This window comes from Maylandia zebra, linkage group LG7 (assembly GCF_041146795.1).
Source record: "Maylandia zebra isolate NMK-2024a linkage group LG7, Mzebra_GT3a, whole genome shotgun sequence".
Lineage (NCBI taxonomy): Eukaryota > Metazoa > Chordata > Actinopteri > Cichliformes > Cichlidae > Maylandia > Maylandia zebra.
The window spans coordinates 33,103,011-33,123,215 of record NC_135173.1 but is presented as its reverse complement, the minus strand read 5'-3'; the positions used below and the strand labels follow the sequence as shown (position 1 = coordinate 33,123,215).

The 20,205-nt window shown below is 39.7% G+C and overlaps 1 protein-coding gene and 1 long non-coding RNA gene across 3 annotated transcripts; one reads left to right on the top strand and one right to left on the bottom strand.

Annotated features, from left to right (window-relative positions):
* The first annotated feature begins 1,551 nt into the window (after positions 1–1,551).
* LOC101469315 (uncharacterized) lies at positions 1,552–17,766 on the top strand. The gene is made up of 3 exons (XR_013099454.1): positions 1,552–2,288; positions 2,399–2,556; positions 14,910–17,766. It is a non-coding gene; the product is annotated as an uncharacterized LOC101469315 (long non-coding RNA).
* Positions 3,076–9,741, bottom strand: LOC143419471 (uncharacterized). Of its 2 annotated transcripts, XR_013099453.1 has the most exons (5): positions 9,671–9,741; positions 9,204–9,263; positions 8,944–9,005; positions 3,503–4,402; positions 3,076–3,414 (listed from the first exon to the last, which is right to left on the bottom strand). XR_013099453.1 is itself a non-coding variant. In XM_076886259.1 (4 exons), exons 2-4 carry the CDS (start codon positions 9,244–9,246, stop codon positions 4,043–4,045), a joined length of 465 nt encoding a protein of 154 aa, XP_076742374.1. In that variant the 5' UTR covers positions 9,247–9,263; positions 9,671–9,741; the 3' UTR covers positions 3,076–4,042. The 2 variants fall into 2 exon arrangements, 1 of the variants encoding a protein (XP_076742374.1); XM_076886259.1 differs by having other exon boundaries at positions 3,076–4,402.
* Positions 17,767–20,205: the final 2,439 nt, after the last annotated feature.

The window sequence follows — 20,205 nt, the reverse complement described above, 5'->3', positions numbered from 1 at the left end:
GGTAATTTTTTAAAGAGAGCACTTAAAGTGCTTGTGTAATGAGTGCATGACCATATATAAGATAAAACATAACTGAAAGTGGCTTATAATATCTTGAACATGTGGGCGTTAAACTTGAATGTGGGGCCACCTGATATCACTACCCAAAGTTTTGCAATCTTTGTATTTGATGGTAAGAGTCTCACCAGATTTAACACCAGTCTGAGAGGCTTCACAGAGTTAAGGAAAGTGGCTTTAGCAGACATCATACACGTTTACAGAACTGGTACAGATACAGAAACATGAAAAATACCAAAGAGAAAAAAGAGAATCGTAAGAAGCACATTTAACCACAACGGATTCGGATACAAATCCAAAATCTGGATTAATCATTAATTCCCATTTAGAGTGAATGATTCACCCAGGATCCCTTTCTCTATCTGCTTTTTACGACAGCTTTTCTCTTGACACATCATCTAGAATTATCTGATGTTTTTTCTGTATGAAAGAAGATATCAGTCCTCCATGTCTACACAAACTATTCAAGCAGACATGTGATATGTATGTGGCACTATAAAGGCATCAGCTGCCAGTGCATGTATACTTAGATAACTTATATGACAGATCAGATCACTGTCTGATCTATTTTCTGTCAATCAATACAGTGCTGTTTTTCAGTATGATTCCATTCTAGTTGTATAATGTCATACCCAGACACTAAATGGCTTTCATTTAATTTAGGAGCTCCATTTTATTTTAGGACAGTGAATTCCCAGAATACCAGACTGCATTCCAAAGCTGTGGTGTGGAGGGTCACGAGACAAAATCTAAGCTGTAGGTTGGAGGTGAGGGAAGAAAGGTTATAGGTTAAAGAACCCCTATTAGGGGGCCTCCCAGAAAGAATGCCAAAGATCTGTCAACAAGAGAAAAAATAATTTTGTTGTAATAAAAAAAGGAGTTATGTTGGTTTAAAATAATGTCTGCAGTAAATGTTTCTGGTTGTTGTAAGATAAGCCTGTTATTGGACTGTTTCAGCATGTTCCAGGATGTCTGACATTTCCAACTGTACATTTATGGCACGAGGTGTGAGCTTGATAGATGCCCCATAAAACTCAAACCTGAAATAACACATGACAGTGGTGATCAGATTCAGGCTTTGGGACCAGCAGGAGACCACTGCAGGCAGCCAAAGGTCTCAGACCTATTTCATGACTGAACTCATGCAGTGCTTCAGGCCTGCTCAGTCGATGAATACTTAGAATAAAGACTTCTGTCAATGCGAGTGCCGTTAGAACTCAGTGTGGGTGTAATGTAGTGTATTCTTGACCAATATAAGTGTTTCAGCTGTTTGACACAGGTAACTGGATTCACTTCTATTTCTTCTAACCCAACCATGTGATGGATGAAAAATGGTCACAGTGAGGAGTGCCACAAACAGTCTTTCCCGCCCAAGCAACATAGTACCAGCACTGGTCCATATCTGTTGCTCTTCGCAAGTTCTAGCAATGGTAAACATGACTGCAGCATTGATGTTTTTTTTTTAGTTTTTTTTTTTTTTTAATTGTGTTCAGCAAAAATTGAGAAGTTTAGAAAATCAGTTAACTACTGACTGCAACAGGGCCAGTTTATGGAGCTACAGCGGCAAGCCAAGTTGATCTACAAGAAGCAATCTAATAAAGGATGCTTTGCAGCCTCTACATTGTTTAAAAAAAAAGTGGAAATAAGACACATTTCCAAAAAATAAGGGTGCAGAATCTGTCTGTCTAACAGCGCTAACAATGTATACCTATAACTTATCTAGTATGAGCTCTGGGATGGCTTTAGCTCAGAAATTTGATGGACAAAAAAAAATTAATACTTACACAAAATACATTATACAGAATCTCTGTAGGTATCTGTCCAACTCTCAGTTCTTATTCAACACAACAGAAAGTAAAGAGGCACCACCTTCAGCCTTTCTGCTTTACAAGGTTATTATTATTTATCTCAAGGTGAATTTTCTAATAAATAGACAAGTATATTAGCACAACAAAATACACAAATCACAAAAAATAATCAGCAAGGTTAAAAAGAGCCTTTGCCCAGCCCTACTTAAGATACCTTGCCTAATTCCACTGCAGTACAGCAGGTGCTACTACAACAGTAATATTGCAGGCGTATGTGTGTTAGAGGCTGTTATATTTTTAGATAGGGCTGTGCCTATCTAAATGTCTAATAGCAGGTTAATGACTCCCAGACTGACAGTATATATAGCAGCAGAGCTGTTGGCAGTGTCACCACCCTGGTCACTCAGATTATCACCACTCAAGGTACAGCTCCTTGATCTCTGCAGGATGTGAGAGATATTAATGGCATTCAAAACTGAGTCAAAATACAAATCTAATACTTTTTCAAATGGTTTGTGTCTCTCTGTGTGCAGGGAGTTTGAAACAGCTTAAAGATGTCCAGTGAGAGGAACCCAGAGGTGGTTGGCTGCGGCGCCTCCATCATGAAGAACGTCTGGGAGATCAGAATGCGAGAGTATGAACTGAAGATAAAGCTGGAGGAGGAACGGATACTGAAGAGCGCTCTGCCCTCGTAAGGGAATGCATGTGTATACGTGTTTTGTTTGTTTGTTTATTTTATTTATAAAGGTTTTACTAAGACCATTTTTGTTAGTTATTTGAGTCTAGAGCACAGTAAACTCTACCTTCTAACAGCCCTAAAGTATAAGAGTGTTACAGAACTTACTGTCTTAATCTCTCAGAATATTAGTTACTTCTGATAAAGCAGAACAAGTCATTTTGATGTGTAAGTCTTACAGAGGTAAGTTGGTTTCTATATGACTTTTTGTTGCACTTATTTGCACTTCCATTTTTTCATTTGGCTTATGTCCAATTCAGTAAAATGAGCCCAAGTCTTAAAATGTCTTAAAATAGTTTAAACTAGATTTTTACTAACTTCTAACATTTTTTATTGCTCTAAATATGAGCTTTGCTGCCACAGTGTACATGTTTTTGCACTAGCACTTTCTTTCAGTGACACCTAGATTCTCTTCATCTCTAATACCCAAGAAAATCCAGAGTTCTGGTGAAAGTAATGGGGAGAGAAGAAAAGTTTAATAGATGATAATGTTGAAAGACTGACTTATTGAAATTAAAAGTGTTTCTTATGCCTAAAATTTGCTTTCATAAAAGGAACATAAAATATCAGGGATGATAATAATAAAAATAATAAAAAGGTAGAAATTATGGTGTCCTACAAGTAGAATTTGATCCATCATGAGACTAAAAGGTCAACAGTTAACCCTGATATCAGAGCTAAGAGAGGAGGTACATGCGCTAGAATGCCTTGGATGTCATGACACTTTAGGTAGCTCAGGCAGCTGAACTGATTTATTGGGACATGTAATGAATACCTGAAAAAAGTGACACGAATCACAGTTGGCCCTCAAAACTGAAAGAGAGAAGGTCAGAGTGAAGTTACCGTACGTACATTAAACATAAAAATTAAGACACTTTGGACGTTTGGAGTCTTCTCTCACCCCCATTCTCTGCGACCTGCTGGAGCAGGGGGGCTAGGACTAGGAGGAGGAGTTGGCCGTCCGACTGCGGTCTGGAGTGTGGAGCCTTCCTGCTGCTGCGGAGTCGGGGCGGTCTGCCTCCCCCCACCGCAGGGAAAAGGGAAACACCACCTGGGTCTGGGTGCAGTTCCCTCCTCCAGGGGCGGGGGCACCTAGACCCGGTTTGTAGAGTACGCTTGGGGAGTGTGATCATGTGTACAGCGTCTCTTTATGTCTGTCTCCACGTTGGTTGAGTGTGGAGTAAGTGCATATGAGAGCATGAGGGTGGGAATGGATGTTTGTGTCTGTGTGTGCCTGTATGTCTGTGTCTATATGTCAGGTTGGGTGTCAGGCGCCACCTCTCTGGGGACATCTCAGGCCCTCCAAGGTTTGGAGGCCTATCTCCCCCTACCACCACTTCCCCTGCCAGTGGCGGACCCCCTCAGACATCGGTGCGTTGGTGGTTCTTTGTGTCCGGGGATGGGCGTCCAGGTACACACCGGCTCACTCCTTGGCGGCCGCTTATCGGGGCCTGGAGCCTGGGGCTCGCTCGGGCCACTTCGGAGGTGGGGTGCCCCCGGCCTCTCGGCCTGGGGCTCGGTCACTCAGGCGCAGCTGGCTGCCGGCGGAGCTCACGGGCGCGTCACTGCAACTCCCCCTGGCTTCTGCTCCGCGGCTGCTGATTGAGCCCTCATCTGGGACTCTCCTCAGCTCTTTCCGGGACAGTGGCGCAGCTGCCCCTCTGTTGGTCTTCCTTGGTCTCTTGTGTTCTGGGGGCCTCTGGATGTCTGGAGTTTTGATCTCCTCCACACCTGCTTCACGCCCTGGAGGACGGGGCTGTGGCCCCCCCACACCCTCTAGCAGATTATTACATGAAGGAACCTTTTAAAAAACAAAAAACAAGCGCGTCCATGCTCACAGGTGTACACACGGGTGATCACACCCACAAACTACACCCTTTTTGGCTCCTACCTCAAAGCACACTGTGTTCTGTTGATCTTATGTGCTGCACAATAATGTTTAACATTTAGTATTTACTGTCATATTCCCATATATCATTGTGATGTTGTTTATTCTATTACTCTTGTTCTCTTCTGCTTGCTTTCTTTTTTCTTTCTCAGCAGGTGATTGATAGATGCATTTTTTTTTCTCTGCCCGTTCTGTTGGTTTTTGTCTTTTGCCCTTCTCCCCCGTCCCTCTTCTCAGCTGTTTCTCTTTCCCTCTTTCTTTCTCCCCTTCTTTCCCCCAGTCAAGTCTGTCCCGTATTCAGTAAGTGAAAATAAAATAAACAATAAAAGGTGAATCAAATGGACCATTACGGCAAGGCTGGGATGGTCAGTTTGGTAAAGTAAATCCGTTGGGCATCTTTCTTTGCCTTTAGACAACAATTCTGATGGCAAAAGAGCCAAACGGGACAGGCCAAAAAAGAAAAAAAACAAAAAACAAAAAAAAAAAAAACACAACACAAATTAAGACACTTTAAACCACAAACAAATACAGAGGTTTCTTAATTTCCTGAACCAGGAAAATCAGATTCTGTTCTATTTCTGTCTAGGAATTTCCCTCTCTCGCTATATTCATTAAAGTGCATTTGAATTCAGTGTTTAGCAGTAGTTAGTAGAGACGGCACGATTCCACTTTTTTATGTTCGATAGCGATATCATAAATTTGGATATCGGCCGATACAGATATGAATTTTTTAATCAACAAAACTGTTTTTAATATCTTGCTGCTTTTTGTATAAGTTCATACTCAAGTTAAAAAACAAAACAAAACACTAAACCTATTCTGTCATACCTGTATGCAAAAACTACCCTGCACCCAAAATATTTCATAGTTCAGCAACACTGATCAATGTAATAAACTTAAACCTACTCCATCCTCCCTATTCTGGTATTTTAAAGAGTAAGCAACCTCACTAATAGGGTTGCAAACTCCCAGCAAAAAAATAAAAAATAGGGAACCACCCCCCACCTCATGATGCTTAATTGACGTAATCAACTTTAATTTGATGCAGTGTGGGGAAAAAAAATGCACCGAAATCAATTATTTTTCAAGAATAATTAAATAGATTCAACATCTTTCTTCAACAGAATTGCAGACTGCACAGATGGTATCTTCCCAAAGGAAAAAGTACTATAGCTTACTAGGGTATATTAGACTTAATAGTTACTATAATGGACTTCTATACATTTTACATCAGATTAAAACTTTGGGTGTAAGATTCAGATAATTATTTATTAAAAGCTAGACATTTGAAATGAGAATAAGAAAGACAAATATGTCTTTGTGCCCCCTTTTCCCTGTTAATGCCCTATCGACCCCCCTGGCTAAACTTTGCTAGATCCGCCCCTGCACAGGGATCCTGGTGTAGAAAGTAATAATAAATAAATTCTAACAACAGCTTAAGCTTAAACGTGCTGCTGTTGTTCAGCCACTGGTTTCCTCTTTCTGGCGCGAAGTGGGCGATAAACAAACAAGAGAGACGGACTCGCGACAGAAAAGCCGATCAGCTGATCATTGACAGGGCTGGACTGGGACAAAAAATCTGCCCGGGCATTTTAACTAGAGACCGGCCCACCAGGTATTATAGGAAAAGCCATAAAGCCTTTGAATGAAAACGAACACTGTTGTCACAGTGATGTACACTGTCTTGTTGGTATATATGTATCAATCTAATAAACTTAAACCTACACCATCCTCCCTGTTCTGGTATTCTAAACAGTACCCGAAAGTCGACTGCTTGGTCGAGTTAACCTCCTGTACTATCTACAACACATGGTGTAAACCTGAAATTAAGACAGGAGACTAGAGGTGAGACATGATCATTACTGATTATTGATGACAGATTTAAATATATTTTCATAAACCATTCATTTGCCACATCAATAAACAGCATGGCAGGGCAAAATATTTTTTCTAACATGGCAACCTTTAAAAAGTGAAAGGAGACAGAAAGACAGGTGAGAAAGAATAAAACTTAATTGACTTGAAAATGTGGGAAAATACTGGCATCATATACAGTACTTAGTTACTTCTGAAGAAATTATGATGGGACCCTAAAAAAGTACTATGTACAATAATGGATTTCTATACATTTTACATCAGATGAAAACGTTTGTTGTAAGATTCAGATAATTATTTATTAAAAGCGAGACATCTTAAATGAGAATAAGAAAGAAAAGTATGTCTTTGTGCCCCCCTTTCCCTGTTAATGCCCTACATGGCCCCCTGGCAAAACTTTGCTAGACCCGCCCCTGCACAGTTACCAGCTGTCAGCTACTTAGAAAAGGATCCTGGTGTTATTTGTCTCTCAGAAACAGTTCATAGCTTCCCTTCCACTCATTCATGTGACCTAAAAGGTAAACCCGTTTCTCCATCACCTGTTCAGCTCTGATGATTCAGTAAGGACATCTCCTGGTTTCATCTTCATGTTTCCCTCTCACCAGATAACCAAACCGATATCATGACCAGCAGGTTTACAGCTGTGGCTCCAGCAAACATCAGCTGATACTAGAAATTAATATTAAATAAATTCTAACAGCTGATCAAGCTTAAACGTGCTGCTGTTGTTTAGTGCGACATCCGCTGGTTTCTTCTTTCTGGCGCAAAGTGAGCGATAAACAAACGAGAGAAAAGCCGATCAGCTGATCATTGATCAGTTTTCATGATTGAAGTAAGAAACAGGAGAGGGAGGGGGGAGAGAATGAGAGAAGAAGAGGCAGCTGTGCAGCAAAGACACAGAATAACTCCAGCTTCTGGTTCTCTTATTTGTGTGAAGAGTTTTGCAAAATTAGCCAATAGTTACAAAAAATGTGCTTGGGCAATCAGAAAAAAACTGTTTAAAAAAAAAAAAAAAAAAAGAATAACTCCAGCTTTGTGTCTTTTTCATTGTAGCTGAAGTCCGAGACAAACTGTTCCTTTTCACCTCAATAAGAAACGCATAATATTTTCTCTGAATATGAGATGATTCCGTTTTTTACAGGATGGTTGGAAACTCTAATAACTAACCTCACAAATAAAATAAGATAAAACAAGTTCAACATCAGTAACATCATAGCACCCACCCAGTAGTATATAAACCAGGGGCGATTCTAGAATCAGAGCTTTGGGGGTGCTGAGCACCCAGAGAGCTGCCCAGCCAGGCAAGATAAACCTGTCTCTGTCAGTCCCTGCATCCTTAAATGTTGTCCTGAGTTCTCTCTGACTGTCACTTTGGTGCATTTAAACCCCTGTTCCTCCCTGTCCTCATTGTCTGTTGTCTTCATCTCCGTTATCAGTCATCATAATTGTACCATCTCTGTGCAAGTCTGCAAATTTCTTTATTAAATCATAAGATTCTTAAATTCATCAAGTCTCTCTGTGCCTGGGTCCTCGTCACAAAACATGACATCACTGTTTTGTACATTTTAACACAATTTAATTCCCACATTTGTGAAAGAAAAGCAAAACACTTTTTTGAGAAGTCTGTAACAAAATCATCAAATCTCATAAAGGTTATTTAAATGCTGCAAAAGAAGAATGGATTGGAATAAAAAAAATACACATCCTAACCTTAATTACTGCGGGAGAATAATGAATGATGCTCATAGTGAGTAAAAAGTAAACTGAGTGCATTTTTTGGACAGAGATTTACTTTTAATGTGTATTTATAATATAATACAGATACATAAAAACACTCCCAAAACAGAATAAATTATTACAAATAAATTATTACAAAATATTAATAAAAAACTATAAAAATGGAGGCAACTTTGCCTGTGGTAGAATGTATAAAATGTATGAAAAAATCTTTACTGCAGACACTAATTTTACTAATTTAATAATACTAATTTTGTGTTGTAAGATTTATGAGTTTCATTCTTTCATAGTGGTACTTGGGAGAGCTTGACATTTTATCAGGTGGTACACACTGTAAGAAGTTTGAGAAACTAATAAGTGTATGTGTGCTTTTGGAAAACATTTAAAGCTGCTGTACAGAATCTTTGAAACAAGCTTAAAATTTTTTAGAATATAAACAGAGCACTCTGCTTCTCTTTACAGCTCCTCACTCCACCAGGGCTGTTTGGCTTTTTCTGATAGTGTGCAAATGTGATGTATGTACTGCAGCAGTCATACAGACAACTGGACGGTCCAAAAGTTGGCCTACCTATTACTGGCTGAGGTTTTAGTAGAGTTGTGGCTGAACCACATAAAAATATATCATTAATTTTAATCTCCCCAATCAATGATAATGTTATGTTGGAATGTTTTTAAAGAGGGTCAAAAATGTTTCAACCCAGTTTGTTTTGCAGATTCTGTACAGCAGCTTTAATATAGGGAGGACACAACTTCCAGATTGTTTGAGTAAAATCATGTTTTTTCTCTTTGTCAGTTTAACAGTTTCTGTTGTGCCTGTCACTGTTCCCTGTCTGTTTTCTTACCTGGTTCTTCCTGACGTTGTACTTTCTCCTCACGTTCCCTCTTTCCTCTCTCCCTCTTTGGACTGACAATCATACACAAATAGATTGTATTAGCTTAGATGAAAAAAATACTATTAAGATCACTAACAAAAAGTCCTCTCTCGGTGTACTTTCAACCATAAGGCAAATAACCACATGAACATCTAATAAAAGACATAAATATTGAAACACTGATCCAACATTATTCTTGATTGATGGATCATTTGATTTTACACTTTTACCTGAATGTGGCTCCTTTTTTTGAAAAAACTTCCTCATATCCATTATGAACCTGGCTGTCTCTGTACACACACGCACACACCAGGAGTTATAAGGTTGATGGGCATTCAGTTAGTTAGCTAGTATCCATTTCAAACAGGACAGTGGTAACAACAGCAGGCTACGGAGAATTTAAAGTTTTAGATTTTAAATAGTCTGCATACATTTCAATGTTAGCAACAGGACGGTGAAATGTCGCTGAATTTACTACAGAGCAGGACGGATTGTAGGGTAGCAAACATCGTCGGAAAACACGTTGATTCATTTTGAAAATGTGCTAAAATCGCCCCTGATATAAACTCCGTCATGCTAGCTAGTACGCAGTACGAGTTATTGTAACTGACTGTAAAAAGTCAGCATAACGAAAATAAACTCCACCTAAACTTGATTTACATCTGACCCAGATAGACTGCAGGTCATAACTTCTTACCTGAAGTTCAGTTCACCGCCTCGGGTCTCTGCTCCTCCTGCCTTTCCGTCATCCACCTGCTGGCCTCCACCACTTGCTAATGTTACTGAATCTGTGGAAGCTCGCCATAGCCACCACCAAACAACTGAGTTATTTTTACACATCTCCCAGCATCTGGCCAATCCACCACCTTTCAGTGTTTATACCGTTACGGAAAAAAACAAAGCAAAAACATCGGCCCATAAAAACAAAAAATCACCAGTCCAGCTATGATCATTGATCAGTTTCATGATTGAAGTAGCAGCAGGAGAGGGAGGGAGAGCGAAGAGGCAGTCGCTCCATATATCGGTTGTTAAGCTTAATGTGGGAATGCTTTACAAACATTCAGAGATGAACTTACACACTTGCTTTACTTCTCTCTGGGATAACTTCAAGGCTACAAATACACACAGCACGTGATGCATACTGCTACAACGTGCTACAGTTATTAGCCGAGTTACGCCATGTTGCAAGTTTTGTGAGGTGCTTTTATGATATTTAATGGATCGGATTTCATTTTTTATTTCCCTCCGATATCCAATCCAGTAATTTACGTCAGTGTCGGACTGATACCGATACGTAATATCGGATTGGTCCATCTCTAGTAGTTAGATCTAATATTCTTATAAAACTAATACCTTAAATTCAAAAGCCAAGTTGTGACTGTAATTTCAACACTCTTTGAGAAGCATAGGGCTTCAGCAGTTTCATGTCATGTTGGGGCATTCTCTTTTTCACTTTTTCTTATGAATTGCAATTAAACAATTTTTCGAGTGACATTTGACTGGTTGCACTGACAGGTTCAGATTAGAGTTGAATATCAGGAGCTTGGTTTTAATGTCGCTCTTGATCTCCAGACAGGTCCCAGGATTGTGAAGTCTTGCTGAGCTTTCTTGATGCTGGCTGTGCCCTTCTCTGTATCTGTCACGGCTGCGCAACAGTCGTGTGGTGAATTGAGAAAAGGATCCAAAATGCAGGCACTGGCTGGGGTGCGAGTGAATGTTTATTTACAGAGGTGATAAGGTGACAAAAACAGGAGGAGCAGAGCGAGGAGAAAACAAACCTAAACTGGGGAAAACTAAAGAACTCAACTTAAACCAAACATGCACAGGAGGAGGAACAAAATGCACAAAGAAAGCTGGCGGAGAGACGCAGCCTGAACACCGGGTTACACAGAATTATGCAAACGGACATGGCGTTAAACAGACGACACGACAGAGAGCTCAGGAAAACACAGGGCTTAAATACACAGGGAGTAATCAGGGAATAGGCCACAGGAGGGAGACACAGCTGGGAGCAATTAGGCTAACGAGACAGGGGAGAGGTAAAACTGAACACACTGACATGAGACATGAACTTTCAGAATAAAACAGGAAACTAACAGACACAGAGAACCAGACAGGACACTGAACTTGACAGGCAGACTCATGAGCAGACACAATAACACCATGGACAGACAGAGAGAACACGGGCAGGCATGAAACAAAAACACTAACACATAGCAAACCTAAACAAAAGACAAAACAGAATAACCGAGAACAAAGAATAATATAAAGAAACACAATACACCGAGTCCTCAGACTCAGGACCATGACAGTATCTCTTGAAATGCTTATTTTTCTCTTCATATAAAGTGAATTCATTCGTATTTTCCATTGCCTGTCCATCAACCCAATAGCTCCTCTTGTTTGCTGTAGATCTCCAGGACTTTATTGTTCTAATGGATGATTTTAAGGTGCAAGCACAGTAAAATCTCTCGGAACCCATCAACTTTAAGACGTTGTTAAGGGTTCAATATTGAGGATGGGTACAAGAGGTGATCGAAGAATAACCACACTGATCCGGCCGGGTGAAGTCAAACAATGATTTAATGCACGTGTGGGAAGATCACTGCGTACGCAGACAGCAATTGATGATCTTTGACAAATCAAAGCATAAGCATATATTTTATACCATCATGGCTTAAATTTAATGACGCCCCCTCAATGTTAGATCCATTTCATACATAGGTCAGATCAAAACCACAATAACTTTTAACACAGTTTAAAAAGAACATTGTCTTCGTCTTCACGGCAGGTACTTCCTGTCACTGCCGGATGCTCGTTTATCATCTTGACACATCAGCAGCAGTTCTGCGACAAACTGCTCTTTTTGCAACCCCGAGCAAAACATGATTAAACTTTCACCTATAAATGATTCTCTCTGAGTGTGTGTGTGTGTCTACGTGTGTGTGTGTGTGTGTGTGTGTGTGTGTGTGTGTGCTAACCACAATTGCACCCTATTTCACCTCGTCGACTAGCTCCTGACCTCTCACCAGACAGAGAGACAGAAGCCACTCTCATATACAGTGGGGCAAAAAAGTATTTAGTCAGCCACCGATTGTGCAAGTTCCCCCACTTAAAATGATGACAGAGGTCAGTAATTTGCACCAGAGGTACACTTCAACTGTGAGAGACAGAATGTGAAAAAAAATCCATGAATCCACATGGTAGGATTTGTAAAGAATTTATTCGGAAATTAGGGTGGAAAATAAGTATTTGGTCACCTCAAACATGGAAAATCTCTGGCTCTCACAGACCTGTAACGTCTTCTGTAAGAAGCTTTTCTGTCCCCCACTCGTTACCTGTATGAATGGCACCTGTTTGAACTCATCATCTGTATAAAAGACACCTGTCCACAGCCTCAAACAGTCAGACTCCAAACTCCGCCATGGCCAAGACCAAAGAGTTTTCGAAGGACACCAGGAAAAGTATTGTAGACCTGCACCAGACTGGGAAGAGTGAATCTACAATAGGCAAGCAGCTTGGTGTGAAAAAATCAACTGTGGGAGCAATCATCAGAAAATGGAAGACATACAAGACCACTGATAATCTCCCACGATCTGGGGCTCCACGCAAGATCTCATCCCGTGGGGTCAAAATGATCATGAGAACGGTGAGCAAAGATCCCAGAACCACACGGGGGGACCTGGTGAATGACCTGCAGAGAGCTGGGACCAAAGTAACAAAGGTCACCATCAGTAACACACTACAACGGCAGGGAATCAAATCCCGCAGTGCCAGACGTGTTCCGCTGCTGAAGCCAGTGCATGTCCAGGCCCGTCTGAAGTTTGCCAGAGAGCACATGGATGATACAGCAGAGGATTGGGAGAATGTCATGTGGTCAGATGAAACCAAAGTAGAACTTTTTGGTATAAACTCAACTCGTCGTGTTTGGAGGAAGAAGAATACTGAGTTGCATCCCAAGAACACCATACCTACTGTGAAGCATGGGGGTGGAAACATCATGCTATGGGGCTGTTTTTCTGCCAAGGGGACAGGACGACTGATCCGTGTTAAGGACAGAATGAATGGGGCCATGTATCGTGAGATTTTGAGCCAAAACCTCCTTCCATCAGTGAGAACTTTGAAGATGAAACGAGGCTGGGTCTTCCAACATGACAATGATCCAAAACACACCGCCCGGGCAACAAAGGAGTGGCTCTGTAAGAAGCATTTGAAAGTCCTGGAGTGGCCTAGCCAGTCTCCAGACCTCAACCCCATAGAAAATCTGTGGCGGGAGTTGAAAGTGCGTGTTGCTCGGCGACAGCCCCAAAACATCACTGCTCTCGAGAAGATCTGCATGTAGGAATGGGCCAAAATACCAGCTACTGTGTGTGCAAACCTGGTAAAGACCTATAGTAAACGTTTGACCTCTGTTATTGCCAACAAAGGTTATGTTACAAAGTATTGAGTTGTATTTTTGTTATTGACCAAATACTTATTTTCCACCCTGATTTACGAATAAATTCTTTACAAATCCTACCATGTGGATTCATGGGATTTTTTTTCACATTCTGTCTCTCACAGTTGAAGTGTACCTCTGGTGCAAATTACTGACCTCTGTCATCATTTTAAGTGGGGGAACTTGCACAATCGGTGGCTGACTAAATACTTTTTTGCCCCACTGTATGTAATAACCGAACTGAAATTATGTATATGTCATCTACTGAATAAATGTTTTAATCAAGAACCTCTACTAAAAGCTTAATACAAGAATATGAACTTATAAACGATAATTAAAAATAACCTGATATAAGTGTTTTGTAAGCCTGTATTGCAATTCCTTCTATGTTCTAGTTTCCCTCAGCATGTATCACCTGGACCATCACGCCAGTGAAGCTTAAGACCCTTAATGAACCGAACATCAACTCAAAATAAGCACAGATATGCAATATGTATAAAATAGTTATAACTGCATCTGGAATACAAGGTTAATATGATAACAGTATGCATAAGCCTCTTAAGGCCATCTTAAAACTATCGGTTACATTGTTAAAGCAATGATTATACTGCAGATTATATTGTACTGGTAAAATACTTTTGTTCATTCCCACAACGTGCAAGGTCATCTGTAAAGTCATGGTCCTCCTGCCTGCTAGGCAGCATGATGATATCATAGAATCAGTGTAGGTAAAATGATATAGATGGAAATATAGACAAAAATCTTCAGGACCCTAAGATAATCCTGTGTGTTAATTTTAGTTTCTTGTCTCCTGATTATGTAAGATTTTCCAATAAGTTTCCAAATAAAGACAGGCTTTGTATATTACAGTAAGACTCCATAAGCAGGACAATGTAAAAGAACATAAACATGAAATAAATTTTCGCGAACTAATTCATAATGTGTTTTTGTAAAAACCACTGCAGAAGTTTTTAAACTGGATTTCACTAGCTGGGTCCATGTTCTGAAATTCTGATACTTAATCTCCAATTAAAGGTGGTTAAAATTATCTGGTTGTCAACATGAGCATTACATGAAGTTCCAGCCTTCAGTCTTCTGTAAAAAAACAAAACAAAGGTCAATTATTCCTGCATTTATGGCCATGTTTATGTAGTTGGAAAAAGTTGAGTGAGGCTAATAACATTCTGTCCTGAACAAATTAGTGCTTGATCAAAACAATTTGTCAGAAAAGTCCTAATTTTAATACTGTAAAAATCACAAACATGAAGTGCTCTTTATTCTAATTTCAAAATCAGCTTTCTTTTACTGATTTAGACTTTTACCTGAAAGTTGAAATATGTACTTTATGAATAACGTTAGTTGTATCACATGATAATCACTTTAGGCTGTAAAAATGCAAGTGCAAGAACAACATAATCATCATGGGCTTATTGTTTACATTAAAGTGTGATGATTGTTATAGGTTATGCATTTTTTTCTTCTGTGTGTGTTTCTACAGAATTAACCAGGACTGGGCAAATCGTATGGTTTCTAAAGTGGTAGGATACAAAGGGGTGCAAAGGAAAATCAAGTCACCTGAGGCTCAGATAGACAACAATATCTGGAAGAGCAAACAGCCCCAGCTTCCTCGTATTCTTCCTCAGGTCACATGCTCAGGTCCACTCAGCAGACCAAGAAGCCACAGCAAAGGCCTCTCTACTGCAGTTCCCAACCTTAAAGACAAAAGAGGTCAGGACAAAAAAATAAATGGGATGCAATTACTCATGTTCATAACTCAAACTCAACCTTCCACTTTGGTGTGGGGGAAATCATGGAAGTACAACAAATCCTTGCGATCACCAACAGAGAGTGCCATAGACTGGGGCCAGTGCTGGATGTTTGCAACCCAGCAACCTTGCTCTGAAACTGGGAAACCTTGGTCAAATGAGCCAAATGTGATAAATCCACAGAACCTTAATGTCTGGATAAAACCTGACAATAGGAAGATGGATTCACAGCAGCTAAATTTGAGTCTTCCCATTGAAGATTGGCAGATGTCCTGGAAAAAATCTGATCCATGCAGCAAAGAAGATACAAATGGAGAGAATATCCCCAAATCTGGATTTTTTACATTGCTGCTTGAGACTGAGCACCACGATGAAGTCTTGCACTCATCAGAATGGAGTGAGTCATGGAGATCAACCAAATCAGCAATTCAGCAGGATCCAATCAGTGTTCCAGGTGATGGTATATTGAATGAGTGTGTTGCTAGGAAGCAAGACAAAAATCAAGAGATAAGCTCTGAGTGGGAAGAATGTTGGAGGCTTGTAAACCACCATTGCTACAACAAATCGGAGGTGCCTCAACACAAAAAATCTCAGAGTTCAGAGTGGGCAAACTCATGGCAAGTAGCTATGGTGGTTGTTAACAAGTCTCAGAATTCAAATCCTACTTTGAAAAAAGATGATGACTTTAATGACCACAACCAACAGAAAGAGCCCTGTTTCCACAAAATCATGCCTATGTCACATGAGCATAAAGACAACCATCTATACTTGCAGCATTGTAAAGAATTTAATGGAGTCTCTGAGTGGAGCAAGTCATGGCAGGTGACCAAAAACAACTCAGAACCATGTGAGGAAATAGAGAAAGTCCTTAAGACTTTGCCACCAAGGGCAGAAACTGCTTTGGAGTTTCAGTTGTTGGACAACAACTCTAAGGTGTATTTTTCAACTTCAGAAGAAGCAGATTTACAGTATGAGCAACTGAAACACAACATAATATATCAGCCAAAGAGCGAATTCAGCCAGTCTAGGTTATTTCTTCTGAAATATTTAGAAAACAATTTGCCTTGCTCAGAACTGAGGGACTCTTGGAGGACAATAAAGCATAGAATGAGGTTGGAGAGAAGAAGACTGAGGATAAACCTACCCAGCTCTTTCAAAGATTCACAAAAGGGGGGTTATATGAAGCCAGCTGCTGCAGAGTGGAATGACTCATGGAAGTTTACATGCCAGCCCTTGTACCAAGTGCTTGACCTGTGGCAGCAGGGTTGGTCCACCCCAGCTCAAAACCGTGTAGCTCGAGCAAAGTACCAGAGCCACATTGTACTTGTAGAATTCCCTAGTAGTGAGGGAACTGGGGAGTGGAGCTTGAAGGAATCGTGGAAGTTCTCAAGACACCAGAATCGATCAGAACCTGGACAGGAAAAGGTGCAAATCCACCAAGGAAATTGTACTTCTCACAATCCTGACAACTCATGGACACAAGGGAGACATGTCACTGCAATTTCAGACTGGGAAACATCCTGGATGGTCTCAGAGACTCAGTTGCATCATGATAAACCCTCCTTAACTCAGTGGAGAGAAGCCTGGAAGTGGTCGATGTACCACACACACTGGACTGAATCAATGCGTAGAGAGAACTGGGTGAATGAATCATTGGAAATCGAACCCCTAAAGGGGAAGACTTCCATGCAGAGAATCAAAGCAAAAATGAGCTGGTCTTTTGACAGCCAGATTTTCAGGGAAAGATACCATGAGAAAGATTGGAGCCCTTCATGGAAAGCTGCATCTCTTTTCAGTCATCAGCCAAGTCATTTTGAATCTTCAGAAATAAGTAGGCAAAGCATAAGCAACACTATTCAACAGCAACATGCCAGTGCAAGTGAGCATGGATGCAAGTGGGGAAAGTCATTCAGACTTGCCAACCCAATGCCACAAGTGGAAAAATCCTGGTGGGAGTCCCCTTCTAACCATTGTCAGTATACAGTCGAATGGTCAAGAGAAAAGAAAATACAAAATGACATCAGAAACATGTGTGACAACAATACACCAAACTACAGCCTTTGGAGAAACTCCCATGAGTTCCTGCAGAGTGCCAAGGTGCATAACAAAGAGAAAAGAAAGCTAAAGGGAACCAATGACCCAAGGGTCATCATAACAGAAACAGCCAAAACAAGAAGGCATTTGTACTCCAACAATGACAAGGACAAACAATTAGAAAAGAAGTGGGCAGGATGCCACCTCTTGCGCAAAACCCAACCATGTTCAAGGAAAGTTAGCTCAGGAAAAAAGCTAAATCCTGAGGATAAAACCAATGAACAGATCCCTGAAGAGTGGGAAGAATCTTGGAGATTCTTGGTTAGGCCTGATAGTTTGAAAAAGCAAATGTCCTTCAAGTTGCTGTCAGGTTGGAATGATTCCTGGAAGTTCCTAGTTCCACCATACAAACCTCTCAATGGCCCAAAAGCAAAATAGGTAGAACATGACTATGTAGTTCATCTGATTTGTGAATCTCTGTCTTTCAGATTATATGCAAACCCTTTACTAACAAGCTAATGGCTAGCTAATCTTTGGTAAACGAATTTTTTAAATTGGCCTTTCCCTTTTTGTATAAAGAGCTTCACAACAAAAATACTTACAATAAATTATGAGTTATAGTATTGTCAGTTTCACAAGGAGAGGAAGGGACTCTGGGTCTTTTTCACAAGCAGCTTAAAAGGGCTGGACAAAATGTTTGATTGGCATAGCACACTTTTTCCAATCATTAGGACACAAAGACAAAGGTTAATTTTAGCACTCGCAAGGATGTGTCTATTTTTTTTAATTTTTTTTAATTAAGTCAACGGCGAAAAGTCTTGTTAAAGTGTGCTAAAGCATTCCCCTAACATATTCTGGCTACTGTAAGAGCTGAACCAATTAATTTCTGGTATGCACAATCAAAACTAATATTTATGATTGAGGAAAAACAGAGTAAGTGAAGTTGTACGTGAAGTTTGAATTGTTGAGGAAAGAATTGTAGTGGCTGGACAAAGTTACATGAAAGTGCTTGGTAGTGTTTATGAAAGTGAATATTATGTCAAACAATGTATTTCAACTGAAGGAGTAAAAAATTTGTCTCATGAATTTCTGCACAGTGGTACAAAAACTACTATAAATATGAATATCATGTTCACTTGTACGTTAGTAGCTAAAAGGAACTTCAAATCTGGTTTCAGACATTAAATGTTTGTGCATCACAGTTTCATATTTCCTTCACTAAATTCCCTGCATTCATTGTTGTTATAGGACATAACATTTACATTTAATACTGATATTGGCGCACATTAAATAAAAGAATGTTTGTTTTGATTACAATCCTCTATCTTGGCTGGAAGGGCAGTGCTAAATATATGGTCAGTTTTAAAATGCATAATTTTCACACTTTGGTCCAAGTTGGAACAATCAGAAAAAGCCATACCATAAAATTGGACCCATGCAGCTCATTTGGTTCAAACCAAGGGGGGAAATTATTTACTGTTTCTTTATGCATTTTGCTGATTGTTTTCTTAATCGCAATTGATATTTGAGAAGTTAAGCTTTGTAGTTAAAATTAAGAGCGACACTGTTGCTATTTTAAAAATAACCTGCTTTAAATAATAGGTCAGATGCATAAGTTACTCATGTGAGACCTCTTGAGTGCCAAGGAGACAGGAAATCTGGATGTTTACAAAATACATGTTTTGGAAATATATAAGCTGATAATAGCATCTGCTGAGGCAGGTCACTTATAGACTGCCATGCTTATAAAAGAAATAGGCTCACTGAGAACACCTAGTGGACAGGATCAACATGACAGAAGTTTAGAGTTTTAATGCTGTCAGACATATTTATTGTTTCCCCTGATTAAAAATATATAAGCATGAAAATATAAATCTGTTGCTATTATTACGTTGAGGGTATTATGTTCTTTGTTTTGAGGGTTTTTGTGTTGTTTTTGAATCATGTACCTATACTACAATAAAGATGATACAGCAATAAATAAAGTTATGATTGTTCTTGTTAGTGGTTGTCTTGATATATTTCTTGAGACTACTTTGCTGTAACACACTCTATCATTCAAGACTGTTATAATAATTTAATGAGATTATAGTCAGAATTAGTAATTTCATAATAATATCTCAGTGCCAACATGAAAATGGTTAAACTAGATAAAAATATCTGCAGCACAATCAACACTTGCAGCTAATTTTCTTGCTCTCTCGCCAACAAACAGTTCACTGTCACAGATTATATTTTAATCTTTTTTGTTATTGGTAAAAACAGGTAGCTGTTTGCAGAGAGTACATTTCTAAAAACCCCTTTTATTACCTGCTAAAAACTTGGGTATGTACTTCACAAGTTGGTAAAATCACAGAGAGACAGAAAAGAGAGATAATGGGACTAAACTGTGATGGTGTCACTGTCAGTATGTGAGACGGACAGTGACATTGTACCTTTTTTGAAGTGACTGAAATGATGTCATTAAGTGATGACTTGATTGAACTGGTCTGTTGAACATGTTAATCTTTTCTAGTCCAAACACAACCAGTTACTGATGGGGTGAGTGTTTTTCCAATACAGAACCATGACAGATTCGGCCTGCATTCTGTATATGCATGAAAGGTGCAATCATTAAATGATTGAAATGGTTACACTTCTGAATGCGCCACAGAAATAACAGTTGACCCAGAAAACTGAGACACAAGACTGGATTATATGCCTAAACAGGTCAGGTGGAAGAGGTACCGTTTGGACCCTCGTTATAACAAATGTGCCTGTTTCAGCAGGAAGAAGGTTTAGAAACAATTTGGCTCAGGATTGGTTCACACTTGCACACAGCTGTCATGTTTGTGTACGTATCTGACCTGTTTAGGTGTCTCAAGCTGAAGAACAGTAGGGTGATTCTTAGAAATCCCCTGTCACAGGTGTACAGATTTATTTTCTGCTTTACAGTTTGTGGAAACATTACTGTTCTCTGTATGCTGCTGGTAAGTATTTCTATGTCTTCAGACT